At 39.4% G+C, this 17,457-nt stretch overlaps 1 protein-coding gene across 8 annotated transcripts in view; it reads right to left on the bottom strand.

Annotated features, from left to right (window-relative positions):
- Window positions 1-17,457, bottom strand: part of ERC1 (ELKS/RAB6-interacting/CAST family member 1) — a 507,898-nt gene that overhangs the window by 146,761 nt on the left and 343,680 nt on the right. Inside the window, exon 16 of one of the 8 annotated variants that reach the window (XM_075941097.1) lies at window positions 8,426-8,444. The exons of the other annotated variants lie outside the window; for them this stretch is intronic. Coding sequence (XP_075797212.1) covers window positions 8,441-8,444 — 4 coding nt within the window. The 3' untranslated portion in view covers window positions 8,426-8,440. Of the gene's footprint in view, window positions 1-8,425; window positions 8,445-17,457 lie in introns of those variants that run through there. 8 annotated transcript variants of the gene reach the window in all.

The raw sequence follows: 17,457 nt of genomic DNA, 5'->3' as shown, positions 1-17,457 counted from the left end.
GAGCAAGGTAAGGACCAGGCAGAATCTGGTAAGGACTAAGTTCAGGTGGTGATGGCTCAGTGAGTATCCAGAGGACAGCCAAGTTTGAAGTAGTCTGAAGTGCAGTCTTCATTCTGTATCACCTAAGCGCATGTAGCCATGTGACCTAAAATCTGAGGCAAAAATGGGCTGTTGTGATGGCACGTTCCTTGACCTTAGATATCAAAGCTGATATTGTCTAGAAGCAAGCTTCTGGGAGAAAGACTCTGAGTCAGGTACAATCCAGCACTGCACTGATAAACTCTATCTTGAGAGGTGAGCATTCATTTTTGCTTGTTTATCAATTGGCCCAGTTCATGGAAGGTAGCATGGACCAGACTGATGCTGGCTTTACCCTAGGCTTTCAACCAACCCTTTCCAAGCCAGACACTGAGGTAACGGTAGACTTGAATGTCTCAGGTACTGAGGAAGGCCACCAACACTCCCATGCATTTTGTGCATTTTAGGGTAATTTTCCTGTTGACAGGCAACAGGAAAGAATGGTGAATTGGTAGTGGGTCTGGTTTATGATGAATTTGAGACCTTGTGTGTTCCTGGAAGATGTGGAAATAGGCATCTTTCATGTCAAGTGTGGTATACCAGATCTCTGGATTTAGGGAGGGAATAATGGAGGCCAGGGAGACCATGCAGAACTCAGCTTCTTGTGATAGATGTTGAAGTGATGCAGGGCTAAGATGGGCCAAAGACTCCCTCTGTCCTTCAGGATTAGGAAATAGCAAGAGTAAAACACCCTTTCCCTCTTAAAAGCTGAGGTACCTCCTCTATAGCCCTTACCCCATCTTGCATCTTTTGGCCTAGAAGTTGCTTATGAAAAGGGTCCTTGAAGATCATAGGAATGGGGGGAGGCAAAGGGGTCTAGCCCCCCTATCTCTTTCGTATGAGGCATGACCTCATGGCAGATCTGGCAATGCTCTCATATATGGGTTTTCCCCTAGTCACTTTAGACAGCTGAGGGTAGTAGGCTGCTCATCGCTGCAGGAGGCACAGGGTTTGAAGCCCAGAGATGAGGGCATTCCTGGCCTCAGGGTGGAAGATGTCTCTCTAAGCTAAATGAGGGAATCTAACTATATTCACTACTATTAAAGAATTGAAGGTAATCAATGTTCCCTCTAATTTTTTCCAGCCATGTGCAGAATACATTTTGTTATGTGCACCATGGCATGTACAGATGCACACTATCAGTAAAAACACATGCTGCTAGCTGTGGGCATCCAGCTAATCAGCAGGGTGGCATTTCAATCTCTCCTGGGTGGACACCCAAACACACATCTTACAGGGAACACTGAAGGTAACTAAACCCGAGAAAGGAAGGAGGGAATAACAAAATTACTAAGTGAACACTTTGCTGAGGTAAGAGAAGTTGTTCTATACATCGTCCTGGGCAGCAGTGTTCCTTCTAAGCTGCATGGCAGCACAGACCTGCAGCTGCTTAATAAGCCCCGCCCAGCCAGGGGCTCAGGACTCATGCACAGAGCTGTCTGGCTGGAGGAGGAGTTCTTTTCCTTTAGCAACAGCAGCAGCTCCTTGCTGAGAACAGAGCAGCGAGTCTCTCCTAGCTGGTAGGGAGGGGACGTCTCCCTATGGGTGCACGGAGAAGGGGGGGGAAAACCAACCTGGCACAATCCACGAATCAGCTGTCCTGGCTCACACTGTGTCCCCATTGCTGTACTTTAGCTTTTTAAATGTATTAAGAGTTTATTGGATAGTCGACTAGTCACTTACATCCCTATTCATATTTTACCCCTCCCTAACTGTGTAATCTCATAAATGAGAATAAAATTGAAGGTAATCAATGAAGGTCAGAGAGGTTTACTCTCTAAGAATGAATTCTTGAAACAATAAGGATAGGGCAATATCCAGATGCTCTTATAATTGTTTTTAACAAATCAACCAACACACACCACTGACTAAAGTGGTACATAAGTCCTGTGGATTCTTACCCAAGGCCAGTAAAACCACAAACAGTCATTAAGTCTTCCACGAATACATCAGTGAAGAAAAAGCATCTTGGTTCTACTGAAAAGCCATTTTAGGAAGACTACCACATATACCCAAGGAATAATTGGGCTATCACATTAACCTACAGTACTTTTTCATAATGTTAAGCTTGTACATACATAATACAAATCTCTATGTGTATGATCAACTGGAAGGAGAAAGGGTTACCTTATACTAGAACTGAAAGGCAATGCAGCCACAGGAACAAATGATATGCTATGGTGGATGATAGAAGTGTAAAGATGAAATAAGAGTAACAATAGTGAAAGAGGAAAAATAATGCCTTTAAAACTCTATTTTTTTCATTCAAAAACTCTAATTGAGAACCCTTCATGACTGAATGGCATGGTTAAGAACAGCTAGTCAATATTGCCAGAAGTCAGGACTACCAGCTGCAAGAAGTTCTACAGAATTTAATCAATAATTTTACATTCTGGCCTTGGTTCTGTCATTGCTTCTATCAAATTGGACTGCCTGGTGACTACAGCCAGTGAGTGAACCTTCTTTCTATAGGGCTGCAGTGCTGTGAGTAACATGCTATATACACCTCTCCCATATCCACTGCTGATACATTACATTTCTGACATTCATCCAGGAAAGTATACCTGTTAGCTTTGTGTTAGACAGCTTCTATTACAAAATGAAAATCCTGGCAAGAACTTGGGTGAGACTTGCCCACTGTCTGGGTCCCCTTCCCATCCTGCCAACAGGGCAGACATTTTAGTTCATTATCACCTCATCAGTGTTCCTGTCAGCTGCCAACAGTGAAAAAGACAAGCCACAATTCCTGACCTTTCTGCCTCCTCTCAATCAACAGTAAATCCAGAACAGATGGATGCTCTTTAACCCCCTACATCCAATTGACTTTTCTAATTAGTTCATTCAATTCAATCAACTGAGAACAAGGAATGACTGATCGACACTAGATATTTCACCAAAAAGGCAGCAGAAAAACTGCTCAAGAGCTTCATTGTTTCAACTCAGTCCATGAAGAGAACAGGAACTCTGACCCAGTTTTGATATACTAATGATCAGAGAGACAGTCTGGCAAGCACACTAAAGTTTAGCAGGTAAAACAGCAGGAGGGATATAACAGTGAAAAGGGGGAAAGCAGTGGATGAAGGGACAACTTGATGTGGGGAGATAATTAACCATCCAAGATCCCAATTAAGTATTTGTTTTATTATACAGGCTAGAAAATATGACCAGCAATGCTTCAATCTCAGCAAACTTTTTTCTTTTTTTTTTTGTAAGTGGTTACAATTCCTTAATCTTCCCCAGGGTATAGCTTTGCCCTGGCTGGTTATTGCCTGCATTCCAAAGTGTGCTGCTTTATTCACACAGTCAGGACATAATATAGGCTTGTAATGGAAAGCTTGGACCAGTGGGAAATGTTCCTAAGAAGGCAACTATTGCACTGGGGCAGCGCATCAGGAATATTTCTTCTACCTTTCTCTGTATTGGCACATCTAATCAGTAAGGTCTAAAAGTTACATGTGAAATATTCCTACTGTTTGAATAAGCATATTGCAAACTTTAAAGCACTGGAGATGGAGGTTTTCTATGTACAGACCCTTTTTAGCATTTTAATTATCCTGATGTATTTCACAATACATTAATAAAAAATACTATTTGGCACTTCTATAGTCCTGCATCCAGAGATAGGTGCATATACTGTGTGTGCGTCTCTGTCTCACACACAATGTGTTGTGTGTTTTACACACACAGACCCTCTTGGCTCTGTGCAACTATGGCACTATCCGGAAGAGAGAGTGGTGCACTCCAGTAGGATAGTGTTCATTGTCATGTTCAGTTTCTGCAGGGAAGTGTTTACAGCCACTGCCCTGCATCTATTGTATCTCTTCCCTCCTATCTCAGGCCATGCTACTTCTAGAGTGTGAGGCTAGATTAACAACGCTAACCCTTGAGGGCTCAACCGAGTGCTAGTTTATCATTTTATAGCAAGATGTTCCCGGGAATATTCCACTCTCTGACTCTACCAGCTCAACCAATCATAGAATAATAGGACTGGAAGGGACCTCAAGAGGTCATCGAGTCCAGCCCCCTGCCCTCAAGGCAGGACCAAGCTCCGTCTACACCATCCCTGACAGATGTCTATCCAACCTGTTCTTAAATATCTCCAGAGAGGGAGATTCCACCACCAAGTTTCACAATCATCATTGCTGTGTACAGTAATAACATTGTTTAAAATGTATATACTGTATATGCATATTCTGCCTTTAATCTGCTGAAAAAAAAATCCCTGGAATTTAACACCCCATTTACATTAATTCTTATGGGGAAATTGGATTCACTTATTGTTTTGCTTAAAGTAGAATGTTTTCAAGAACATAAGCACAACATTAAGCAAGGAGGAACTGTATATGAAAGATATGCTGGGAGAAAGTAGTAACGTGGCTGTGAAACAGCATGAACTGAAAAGCCAGAAACATACAGGTAACATCCTGCCCTACATTACCTGGCCTGTCGCATCAGAAACAACCAGCACTATATCACTGCTATCCAAGGGCTAGACTGAGATTAGCAGTTGAATCCTGGAAAAAGAGTATTATTATTACTGGGGAGAAAGAAGCATTTCAAAACACTCCTGTCCTCTATGAACAATTCTCCTTTGAGAGCATCTGTGCTCAAATTACATCAGTCTGCAATCTTGGTGTCCACCTAAACTCCTCACTGTTGATAGATTTCCCAGTCATCATGCTTACAAAAAACCATCATGTTAATATATGGATAGTAAGAAAACGGTGTCCCTTCCTGTTATCTGATTCCCTTATGAATACTATATAAAATTCTAAATTATCCTAATCTTCAAAGTTTTCAGTGAGACAGGCTCACATTAGAATAACTGAAGTAGGTCTGCAAATTTTGCCTCCTCACTGTTTACCCCTTTCACCAGATCATTCATGAATATGTTGGACAGGACCGGTTCCTGTACACACCCTTGCGGGACACTACTAGTTACCCTTCTTCCTTCTGAAAATTGACCTTTTATTCCTATCTTGTGTTTCCTATCTTTCAACCAGTTATCAATTCACAAGAGGATCTTCCCTCTTATCCCCTGATAACTTACTTTGCTTAAGAGCGGTTGGTAAGGGACCTTGTCAAAGGCTTTCTGGAAATCTAACTACACTATATCATTGTATTCCCCCCCCCCTTGTCTACCTCTTTGTTGACCATCTCAAAAAATTCTTGTACATTAGTAAGGCATGATTTCATTTAACAGAAACCACATTGACTTTTCCCCAACAAATTATGGTCATCTACGTGTCTGATTATTTTGTTTCTTTACTATAGTTTCAATCAATCTGACCAGTACTGAATATAGACTTACCAGTCTGTAATTGCCAGGATTGCCTCTAGAGCCCTTTTTGAAAATTGGTGTCACATTAGCTATCTTCCAGTCATTTGGTACAAAAGATGATTTAAAGGATAGGTTACACAGTTAGTAGTTCTGAAATTTCATATTTGAGTTTTTTCAGAACTCTTGGGTAACTGCCATCTGGTCCTGGGAATTTGTTACCATTTAATTTATCAGTATGTTCCAAAACCTCCTGCAATGACACCTCAATCTGGGATAACTCCTCAGATCTGTCACCTAAAAAGGTTTGGGAATCTTATATTCCCAGCTGTGAAAACTTATGCGAAGAATTAATTAAGTTCCTTCATAATGGACCTTATTGTCATTGAGTGCTCCCTTAGCACTTTGATCGTACAGTGGCCCCCTCTGTTTGTTGAGTGGGCTTCCTAGTTCTGATACTGATATGCTGTTATTTTTTAAATTTTTTTGGCTAGCTGTTGTTCAAATTCCTTTTTGGCTTTCCTAATTATAATTTTATTCTTAATTTGACAGAGTTTATGCTCCTATTTTCTTCATTAGGATTAACTCCCACTTTTTAAACAATGCCTTTTTAATCATTCACTGCTTCTTTTACTTGGTTGTTAAGCCATGATGGCACATTTTGGTTCTCTTACTATGTTTTTTAATTTGGAATATACATTTAAGTTGAGTGTATATTTTGTTGCTTTTTAAAATTTTCCATGTAGCTTGCAGAGATTTTACTTTTGGCATTGTACCTTTTATTTTCAGTTTAACTAACCTTATCATTTTTGTGTAGTTCCCCTTTCTGAAATTAAATTACACAGTTTTGGGTTTCAGGGTGTTTTTCCCACCACAGGGATGTTAAATTTAATTATATTATGGTCACTATTTTCAATCATTCCAGCTATAGGCACCTCTGGGACCAGATCCTGTGCTCTACTTAGGACTAAATCAAGAATTGCCTCTCCTTGTGGGTTGCAGAACCAGTTGCTCCAAGAAGCTACATAGGATTATGACCTCAATGACAGCTATGTTCTTTTGGAATAACAGAATCATCACTGTGATGTTAGTAGACCAGGTGACAACTCTTCACAACAAAGCTTTAGGCCTAAGCCAAGCACTGACTGCTTGCTGGAAACCAGTCTGTTTCACCTGTGTGCTAGTATAGTTTAGATGGCATTTGACTTATAACAATGTGTTTAGTATTTAGATTTTATGAAAGGATTGTGACATTAATGCACACAGCAATTTACAAGATTTTTTATCACATTATAAGGTAGAGATTCTCAAACTTCATTGCACTATGACCCCTTTCTCAGCCAAAATTACTGAACAGCCCCAGAAAGTGGGACCAAAGCCAAAGCACTGACATCTTGATGGGCAAAGCTTGAGGGCTTTAGCCCTGGGTAGTGAGGCTCAGACTCTAGCGTCAGCCCTAAACCCCAGCAAATCTAATGCCATCCCTGGTCCCCCCATTAAAATGGGGTCATAACCACTTTGGGGGTCTCAATGCACAATTTGAGAACCACTGCTATAATGTAATATTTAAGTTTTTGCTTTTTTAAACTGTAAAAAATGTTTTCTCTGAAACTGAGAACCCAGTCAGGAGGGATCATTTCCTGCCTTTCAAGGAGACCTATCAAAACTAAATGGACCCTTGTGGTACACCACACTACAAAGACTTTGTTTATTGTCTCCTCACAATCATCAAGAGGCTATGTGCAAAAAGACTTGTTCTATCAGCATGAATTCTGGAAAAAGGAAATAAAAATAACTGATAAGAAAACTTTTAATCTTTTGCTAACTGGATTTTCTCAGGGCCAGAGCTATGAAACAGAAGCAAAGATCCCAAGGTCAAGATGGGTTAGCCCTAAGGATATTCAGTTAGATTACTACAACTCTTCCACCTTTTGAAATAACAGACTAACTTATAAAACTTTCATATTTCTACAGTTGTTAAATCCTTAGGAAGTTTACCATAAGATTCCCTGCAAACACTATAATTAGTGTGAGATTTAAGTATAAATTGGGATAAGTGACTGACCTTTTGAGACCAAGAGCCATCTGAATATTTTGTGATCTTTGGTGTATAGTGACCCTCTATCAGCAAGTTAGGTTGCCTGGGTGGCAAAATAGACTGGAATGTGACTCCCTGGTAAGACTGTTATAGTGCTTCAGGAGTTCACATCTGTTACTGGGTTGCTGAAACCTAATTGTAGAAAACACAAACATTTTGGGGTCTCTGCCTTTCTTCTGCAGACTGACACTCATGTTCATGAGCCATTCCAAACAGTGACAGTCAACTCCAGCGCAAGATTTGTGTGTGAATGAGAAAGAGGTCTCTCGGTAACTGATCCAGGAATTTGGAACTCGCTCCCAGAAGATATGAGGATAACCACAAAACATGGCACATTTACAAGAAAACAAAAATCCTGCTCCTTCAAACTAGTTTTCTCAAAACAGTCTTATAATAAACAAAATGGACCCCCCCCCAAAAACCAACAAAACCCCCCCAAACTGCCCCAAACCCAGTTCCTGATGAGTTTGAGAGTGAGTGCATGAGAAATTTGTGTGTGTGTTTCCTTTAAAATTTTGTGAAGTGCTTGGATATCATAGTGGTGAGTCTTCTATAAAAACCTCAGTAGAGGAAGAAAGGATAAAATATTACTAAAGGGAGAGAAAATGTTTGTCTAACAAATACAAAAAGAAATCTTACAAAGTGATAGGGATCTATTTTTCTTGGTCTAATAGTAATGCTTTTAAGCTATAACAGTTAAATTTAGATTAAATATTAAGAAAAATTAAATGCAGGTCAGTGATGAAAAGTGCTGTTAAGGAATAATGTGGACTCACCATCACTGATGATGATGAAGGCTAATCTTAAGCCAGATACTAGGGTTGTTTTAGAACTAACCTAAGACAGTGGTTCTGCAGTATTAGAGGATTGAGTATGTTAATGAAAAATCACTTTTAAAAACTAGAATTTTACTCACACATCATGTGGGAGCAGCGAGAGAACCAGTGCTGTGGGAGAAGATATCCCAAAGTGTATAGGAAAGTGTGTCATCTGAAATACATGATGAGAACAGTGAATCGTATTCCCTATGGAACACTGGTTGAAACCATAGTAAAGACAGAATTATCAGACACATAGGAAAACATGGTATATTGGGAAAAAGTCAACACAGCTTTTGTAAATGGAAATCCAGCATTACTAAGCTATTAGAATTCTTCGAGGATGTCAACAAGCATGTGGACAAGTGTGATCTAATTGATATAGCATACTAGAACTTTCAGAATACTTGACAAGGTTCCACACTAAAGGCTCTTAAGCAAAGTAAGCAGTCATGGGATAAAAGCAAGAGACGTCTGTCTCATGGATCAATAATTGGTTATAAGATAAGGAAACAAATGACAGTAATAAATGGGTCAATTTCACAAAGGATAGAAATAAATAGTAGAGTCTGTACTAGGGTCTGTGCTGGTCAATGTATTCATAAATGATCTGGAAAGGTGCAAAGAGTAAGGTGGCAAAGTTCATAGAAAATACAAAATTACTCCAAATAGTTAATAACTGCAAAGAGTTACAAAGTGATCTCAATGAAATGGGTAAATGGGTAATAAAAGAGAAGATTAAATTCATTGATGATAAGTGCAAAATAATGTAATATAATAATATATTGGAAAATATAATCTTAATTGTAAAAACAAAATGATAGGGTCTAAATTAGCTGTTACCACTCAAGAAAGAGATCTTAGGAATCACTGTGGATATTTCTCTGAAAACATTGGCTCATTGTACATTAATCTAACATGATGTTAAGAAACTATTAGGGAAGTGAATAAAACAGAAAACACCATGATGCCACTATGTAAATCCATCATATCCCCACACCTTGAATACTGCATGCAGTTCTGGTTAAAAAATATTAGAATTGGAAAAGGCACAGAAAAGTGCAAAAAATGATGTGGGACATGGAACATCTTCCATAGGCGGAGAGATTAAAAGGACTGGGACTGTTCAGCTTCAAAAAGCGATAATTAAGGAATTTAGAGGTCTACAAAATCATGACTCACAAATGGAGTAGAAAAGTGAATAGAGAAGCATTAGTTAAATCTTTACAACAGAAGAAACAAGAGCAACAAAATGAAATTAATAGGTAGCAGGTTTAAAAAAAAACATTAGGAAGTTATTTGTCACAGAATGCACCAGTGACACTCATTTGCAGGGAATGTTGTGAAGGCCAGAAGTATAACTTGGTTAAAAAAGCAGAGTAGCCTATGAGTAGCAATTATTTAAGATGGGCAGGAATGTAACCCTATGCTCAGAGTGTCCCAAACCACTGAGTGCCAAAAGTTGGGTTTGGACAATGGAGGATGAATTACTCAAACATTGCCCTGTTCTGTTCATTCCCTCTGAAGCATCTGGAAAGAAGACAGGCCACTGAGCTAAATGGACAACTGGTCTGACCAACAGAGTTATTCTTATGTTCCTATGGACATATAAGTGGATCCAGATGAAATGAAAAACCTAGCAACTACAATAATGGTCACAGTTTGGATTTCAGTGGTGAGTGATAAGAAATATTCAGAAATTACAGAGTTTGAGTATATTAACAGCTGTTACCAATACTCCCAGCCTCATACCTCCAAGTATACAGGATTTCTCCAGATCATAATATTTTCTATTCAGTTTTATCTTTTTAAAAACACTAAACAGAATACCAAAATGGTGGGATAGGTCCTATATATACTACCTCTATTAGCTATCTGGCTAAAAGTCAGCTGTGGGCACCAGCCATTATGAACATGTGCTCAAATTCTTGACCAAGTCTACCACTTCTCTCCTTTAAAATTACCTTTTGCTAAAATAAATCCTGGTTGTTTCTGAGCCAGTGGAAAAACTCTGAATATGGTTTTGAGTTCTGAACTTATTTATCTTAAGATTTAGATGGCTTGTGAAGTACTAACATTCCTGGCTTGGAACACCCCATTAACAACAGAACAATTTCAACCGAGTAGCTACCTTAAAGAATGATCTTCTCAAGAGAAATTTAAAGTAACACTTTGATAGTCTTATGGTTATGAATTAGAGCAATGTTGGAAAAGGACATTTGCATTGAATATCTAGTGTTATAATGCTGCACAAGACACTGACCATTATTCAGAGGCAGAAAGTGGTAACCATCTGTAAATCTGAGAGTTATAGGAAGAGAAATAGCATAGCATGTGAGATTTTCCAGGACTACAATATTTATGCAGGTGAAGAGACACCAAAGGGAAACCCAAAAGGCCCTGGATAATCTGTATTTATTCAGGATGATGACACTTTTGATATAATATAGTGTAAATTATCAGACGATTAAAGAGAGTAGATGGAAATGTTGCCCTCCCACAGCTTACGGCACTGAAGAACTTTCCACATGAGGAAAAGTCACAAGAAGTTCTTAGAAAGCTTGCTAGAGTCAGAGCTCTCTCTTATCACTGATTTAAACAGATATTGAGCATTCTCAACTCAACATTGTGAAAGATTGACCTCTATGTCTAGTGCTTATGATGGTGTGCAGGGATCAGGTACTATAGGTGTGGCTACATAGTGCAATGAAAGGCATGTTGTGTCCACGCTTGTTACTGCAGTGTGTAGCTACACATAAGAGTGAAAGGCTCTAGCAGTGGAGAAAGGTCTGACAGCTGTCCAATGACAGAACCTTTCACTGCAGCAAGGAAAAGTCCAGCAACGGGGGCTGAGTCTCAGGGGCCAGATTCAGGCAAGCTGGGGGCAGCATCCAGCCCCTGGGCCTGTGGCTCCCCACCCCTGATTTAAACCCATGCTAAGCTGGGTATGCAGTGTCTGTATTTTACATGCTGCTGTATGTATAGAGATACCCTAAGTTTGCTTGCGGCACAAACAGGGGTAACAGCAAGCTCTGATTCAACTGCCATTAGAATTCAGACTTTGTTATTTAACAATGCAGAATCCCTGAGCTGTTTGGTATCATAACATGTATTTTTAAATAAAATTTCTTAAATACTTTTTAAAGTCTTCTCGTGGTTTGTTCTCTCAGGAATATTTTCAGCTCGATGTGCAGACAAGCTGACAAACACATCTGGTACTGAGGGCACTTTAAAAAAGTTCCACTGATTTCAAAGGGTCTACTGTTTCCAGAGATCTTCTCATTTTAAAAATGGGAAGTTACATTAAAATTAGCAGAATAATTAGCAGAATAATTAGAACTTTTAAAGTATGCCCACTATACAGACACTGTAGCAGGGATCAGCAACCTTCATATATGATAGATTCATAGATTTTAAGGCCAGAAGCGATTAATTTGGATATATAATTTGATGACTATACATCCAGTCTAGTGCTTTCCATTCAAATTGCTCTGCAATTCCAGTGATGTTTGCGGGAATTTTGTTGCTCAATACTCTGTGATCACTAGACTGTGGTATGTCTAGAATCCCCTCCTTCTATTGCTTGTTATTTCTTTCAGTTATTGCAAACAGAAAGCTACATAACTCATACATTAACTAAAATAAACATTTACAGGATACTTGCTTCTGATGTCAAAGTAAACCAGGGGTTATGCTCTCTAGTGATTAACCAGAACAAACTGTTTTCTTGCATAGGAAGAAAGCACCAAACCCCCCTAATAAAGTCCCTTAAAACCAGTTTAAGTTTTCACTGGAATATGAATCAAACCTTGGGTATAAACTCATCTCATTTTCATGTAAATTTAAATCTTAAATTCGAGTTAAACAGACACAGACAAAAAAGTTTCTAAGTGACCTTTTTAATGTAACGTTACAACAAGGAAGGTAGTCACTGGAAGTCCAATCATTTTGCCCTTTCTGAAATGAACATTTAGGCTGTGTCTAGACTGGCAAGATTTTCCGCAAAATCATTTGATTTTGCGGAAAAACTTGCCAGCTGTCTACACTGGCCGCTTGAATTTCCAGAAAAGCACTTATGATCTCCTGTAAAATCATCAGTGCTTTTCCGGAAATACTATGCTGCTCCCATTCGGGCAAAAGTCTTTTTCCGAAAGACTTTTGCGCGAAAGGGCCAGTGTAGACAGCATAGTACTGTTTTCCGCAAAAAAGCCCCGATCGTGAAAATGGCGATTGGGGCTTTTTTGCGGAAAACCGCGTCTAGATTGGCCACGGACGCTTTTCCGCAAAAAGTGCTTTTGCAGAAAAGCATCTGCCAATCTAGACGTGCTTTTCCGAAAATGCTTTTAACGGAAAACTTTTCTGTTAAAAGCATTTTCGGAAAATCATGCCAGTCTAGACGTAGCCTTAAAGTATTATAACTGGCTTGCTCATCTTCTCACCAGTGCAAATGGCCTTTTGGTTAAGACACATGACTTGCAGTTAATTTCTTGCTCTTCCACAGACAGCCCTATATAACTTTCCTCAACTATAAATTAGTTAGTATAACACTTATCTACCTTACAACAATGTTGTACAGATTATTTCAAAAGTGCTATGTAAGTACAAAGCATCATAACTAATGCTGAAAGCAAAACAAAAACATAAAAAGGTAGCACAGTTTAAAAACTCCCTCCCCCAAGTAGAAATACTTAAATACCATGTGGAAGAAGCTATTGTATTACATCTTCAGAAGTTAACAGGCATCAGTTTTGCCTACAAGTACTGGGTGCTCATATTCCAATCAAATGGATTGTAACTGAGCTGGAGAAGGCTTTATGAGAAGATAGTCACAGGAACTATTTCATAAGAATATTTTAACTCTTTCCTCAAAACCAGAAATTATAGTTAATATTCAAACTAGAAGCAGCAGCAAACTCAATGGTGCATATATGACTTATAAAGACATAGGTGAAAATTTGGTTTGTACTCCTTCAGTTAAAAAGTTCTGGAAAGCCTTGAAACTTACTTGTTTTGAACTGCCCACACAAAGTATGGCAGAAAAAGAACATATTCCATATACAGTCAGCACTGATTGGAGGATAACAGCATCTCCTCCTAGCCACTGAGACTGCCCATGCAGAGGCCAAATTCACTGAGTTGCTGATGGGAAAATGAATGCTAAATATATCTGCAATTACATATGGTAAGATACATTTAGTACTTGGGAGGTGGTGTGAAAGGACAATTTTGTAGTTTGACCACCACACTGTAACTGGATGATGCATTTCCTTTTTTCTCCTTATAAAAGTTATCCTTGGGAAAACAAGTTATATAGAGTTGCAGAAAGTAAAAGCAGTTTTTTTATCTGAGGGTCCTGTTGCTAAGTGCAATTAACAGGGCAATTTTATACAATGACAGAGAACTTTAGTCAGAGGCAGACAGTAAAGTGTTTCTGCTGCCAGGAGTTTTAGTGGAGAGAAAACACAAATTAGAGGAACCACCATGCAGTTAAGTTTCCAACATTTTTGTTCTGGTAATTCACTGGACAGCCATTTTCTAAATCTAGCTTTCATATGTTAACTGACAACTTGTAGTTCCATTTTGCATATAAACAAGTTAATATTCTTTGGTGAAACAGAGTGGATTACAAATCAACTTAGTTTTAGTCTTGCAAAACTGTCACTTAATAAAACAATGCATGAAAGAGCATACAAATTTAGAATGAACTAACTCTATCCTACCTCTTTGATATGCATGCTCTACAATGAGGCTACGTCTAGACTGGCATGATTTTGCGGAAATACTTTTAACGGAAAAGTTTTTCCGTTAAAAGTATTTCCGCGAAAGAGCGTCTACATTGGCACGGATGCTTTTGCACAAAAGTATCCATGCCCAGTATAGACACGCTTTTTCACAAGAAAGTTCTGATGGCCATTTTAGCAATCGGGCTTTCTTGTGCAAAAAATTAAGGTGCCTGTCTACACTGGCCCTCTTGCGCAAGTATTCTTGCGCAAGAGGGCTTATCCCTGAGTGGGAGCGTCAAAGTATTTGCGCAAGAAGCACTGAATTCTTACATTACAACATCAGTGCTCTTGCGCAAATTCAAGCGGCCAGTGTAGACAGCTGGCAAGTTTTTGCCAGTCTAGGTGCACCCTGAATGTTCAGATTGTATTTCTATTTTGTAAGCTGCTTCACTCTATTGTGTCTAACTAATTCTGTATTATATGCTACTTAAACACAAAACATATCTAACAAAGAAATTAATCCACATGGACCTGTTAGACTCAACCTTTCCACTGAGAGGAGTCAAAGAATTTAGGGAGTGAGTCAAAGCACACTGGAGTTGTAAAGCAGCGGTGGGGAACCTAAGGCCCGGCGGCCAGATGCAGCCTGCAGCTTGCCTGGATCTGGCTCCAGAGCGCTCCAACCTGAGGCGGGCAGTGAGTTGCGTGAGTCAGGCCAGACACGAGAGGCAAAAAAGTGCCTGGGAGTCCTGTCCTGGATTCCCAGGAAGGTTGACATACCCATATGGGAGTCTGTCGCTTTATGCAGGACGAAGGCAGGGCTGCCCAGCTGCGGTGCTGAACCTAAACGTGGCCAGTGTGAGCCAATCAGCATTTCTCAGTCTCTGATCACAAGACTAAGCAGCCAGCACTTCCCACGATGCTCTGGCACTCCCGGGACCTCCTCCCTGAGGGCTAGAAATGCTGACACACTGTACCCATCGGTTCCAGACAGCCCATCTGCTTGGGTCTTTCAATGCTCACCCTACTTGAAAGACGCCTTGCTGTTGTGGAGCATGTTCCTAATGGAGGCCTTGTTCAAAGGATCCCACCTGCGCGCAGTGTGTTTAGCCCTGTGTAAACCCGGGCCACAAACAAACAGCCCTGTTGAGTAGCCCTGTATTAATGTGTCATACACTATACAACACATTAATACCACGTAAGTTGGTAGATAATGATACAGATACACTCCCTCTCAGGAGTGTCCTCTTTTTTGAAAGTTCAAATATGGTAACCCTAAGAAAGCAGACCTTGGGATATGGTTCGACAAGAAAGAGTGAAAATTTGGGAGAAGAGGAAAGACAGCAGTAAGAGGGAAAAGAAAAAATATCAAGGGAGGCTGAAAAAATGACAAATCAACCCACCCACCCACCCACCCAGGGCATGTCTTTTGCTAGTTAGGGTTGGTTTAGAAATAGTGGCCAGAAATACTGATCTTGTCACATGCAATTAGGATTTACCTTTGGAAATAGCCACAGAATGAAAATGAACTTTGGTCCTTCACTATACAGTTTCTAGGTGTCTGATGTATATGAGGTGATTGGGAACTTGACTAAAAAAAAAAAGTCTGTGATTATTTGTCACTAGGAATTAATGTTTGCTGCAGATTTGGGCACCCTGACAAGAAAAATCTGCATTAGGCAATAACTCTGTTGCTTCAGATATAACTGATAAAATAATCAAATAGGTTGGCATGAAGAACACCAGAGAGTGGAGCAATATTGAAAGAATATTGGTTATTTTCATTCCAAGTGGCATATTCATCTGGAAAAGATATTGTTAAAATCGTTACTCCTGCACTACCTATGAGTAAATATTGTCTTAGTTATTAATCCTTCCTCTTATAGAAATCTGCCAGAAACTACAGGGAGATAACTGTACTGATTTATAAAATAAAGAGAAAACACTTTTCAAATGTGTTCACACAAACATCAATGTCCACACATGTACTGTACATAGATGAATACTCAAACACAGATATACGAAAAGATAATGGTCTTCTCTCTATGGAAAGAATGGATTCAGATTCGTCTCCCCATTCATATCCCAAGGCTTGTGAAGGGGACTATAATCCCAGAGTAAATTTTGAACCACTAAAACTACCTCTTTGTTAATCGTGGTTAAAGGCCTGCTGGCTCTGCTTCAGTACACAGCAGGATCTTCTCTCTCTCAGGTCTATCTGAGTTGCATAATGAATGAACACATCTGTTTGTGAAAAGAAATACTGGCTAAAATCCAGTCCTGGCATAAATGGGAGTAGTTGCACTTAAATCAATTGAGTTGCACCAGCATACACCAGAGATTCATTTGCTCTGCCAAATCTCCCAAAAGAGAAGATAATACAAAAAAGTCTCCTGTCAGCCAGGCTGTTTCTAGGCACTGTTGACTGTACTTCTCAATTTCCCACACTGAGGAAGTGCTACTCCCACACTACACGTTGTAAAGGAGGTGAAAACTATGGTGGTTGAGACCACTGGGGCGAACCTTTGGTGTGAGATTGCTTGAAGTGGTTGTTCACAAGTATAGAGCTACTTGATTAACAGAATCTACAGTCCAAAGCCTCTTTCTGTTTGGGCCAAGTGAAAAACTGACACATTCTAAAGCTCAGTGCCAAACACCCTTTTCATTCTCCAACAGTTCACTAACAGCTCTGTATAAAATGCTGGTTTCTTTTGGCTCCAAAGATAGCTTCACCTGCAGGGTTTCATTTTTCTTTTTGACACCTTACTGTTGATTTTCCCTAAAGCACAAAAAAAGCCTTCTCTAGCACCTCTTTCACAATTATACAATTACCCCATTGTAGTATACAGATGCCTTAATGATTGTATTTTATTTGATTGTAGATCTGATTAATTCTGAGTGTGTTTAATTTGCAATCTTTGTTGGGATCTAAAGGCTAAGAATCAGAAACTACACTATAGCACTGTACTTTGGACTCTTCTAGTTTGCCAATTTGTTTCAAGCCTCATTTGATGCAACAGCTATGAAACTGTAGTCCAAAAGCAGCTCCATATTTATCAAGGCAAGCCACAAAAATTGGTTTTGTTTTTGTTTTAAATTAACATGCCACTAGCTAAATTAATCTTTCTGTAATCTCTATGCCAAGACCCTCAGTAGTACTGTGAACCTCACAAACACCAAGGCAAAGCCAGTCTGAAAGACCAACTTAGGAAAGAAACAATGCTTACTGCTGCTCTCTTTTTAGAGCAAAATAACTGAGGAAATGAATATTCTGAACTGAGTATATATACATCTAATAGAGATGAAGATAAGAATTAGAAGAACCTTTAAGAATGTTATGGGGGGGGGGAGATGTATCTTATTTGCACAACAATTTTTATTTTCTTAAATATTTGTTTAAAAGTCTACACACAACAAAGCAGGGCAAAATTCATATTTTGCATTGCCTCTTGGGTGAAAGAA

This window comes from Pelodiscus sinensis, chromosome 1, assembly GCF_049634645.1.
Source record: "Pelodiscus sinensis isolate JC-2024 chromosome 1, ASM4963464v1, whole genome shotgun sequence".
Lineage (NCBI taxonomy): Eukaryota > Metazoa > Chordata > Testudines > Trionychidae > Pelodiscus > Pelodiscus sinensis.
Note: the sequence above shows the minus strand (reverse complement) of the source record. Positions and strands in the feature narration are given on the sequence as shown.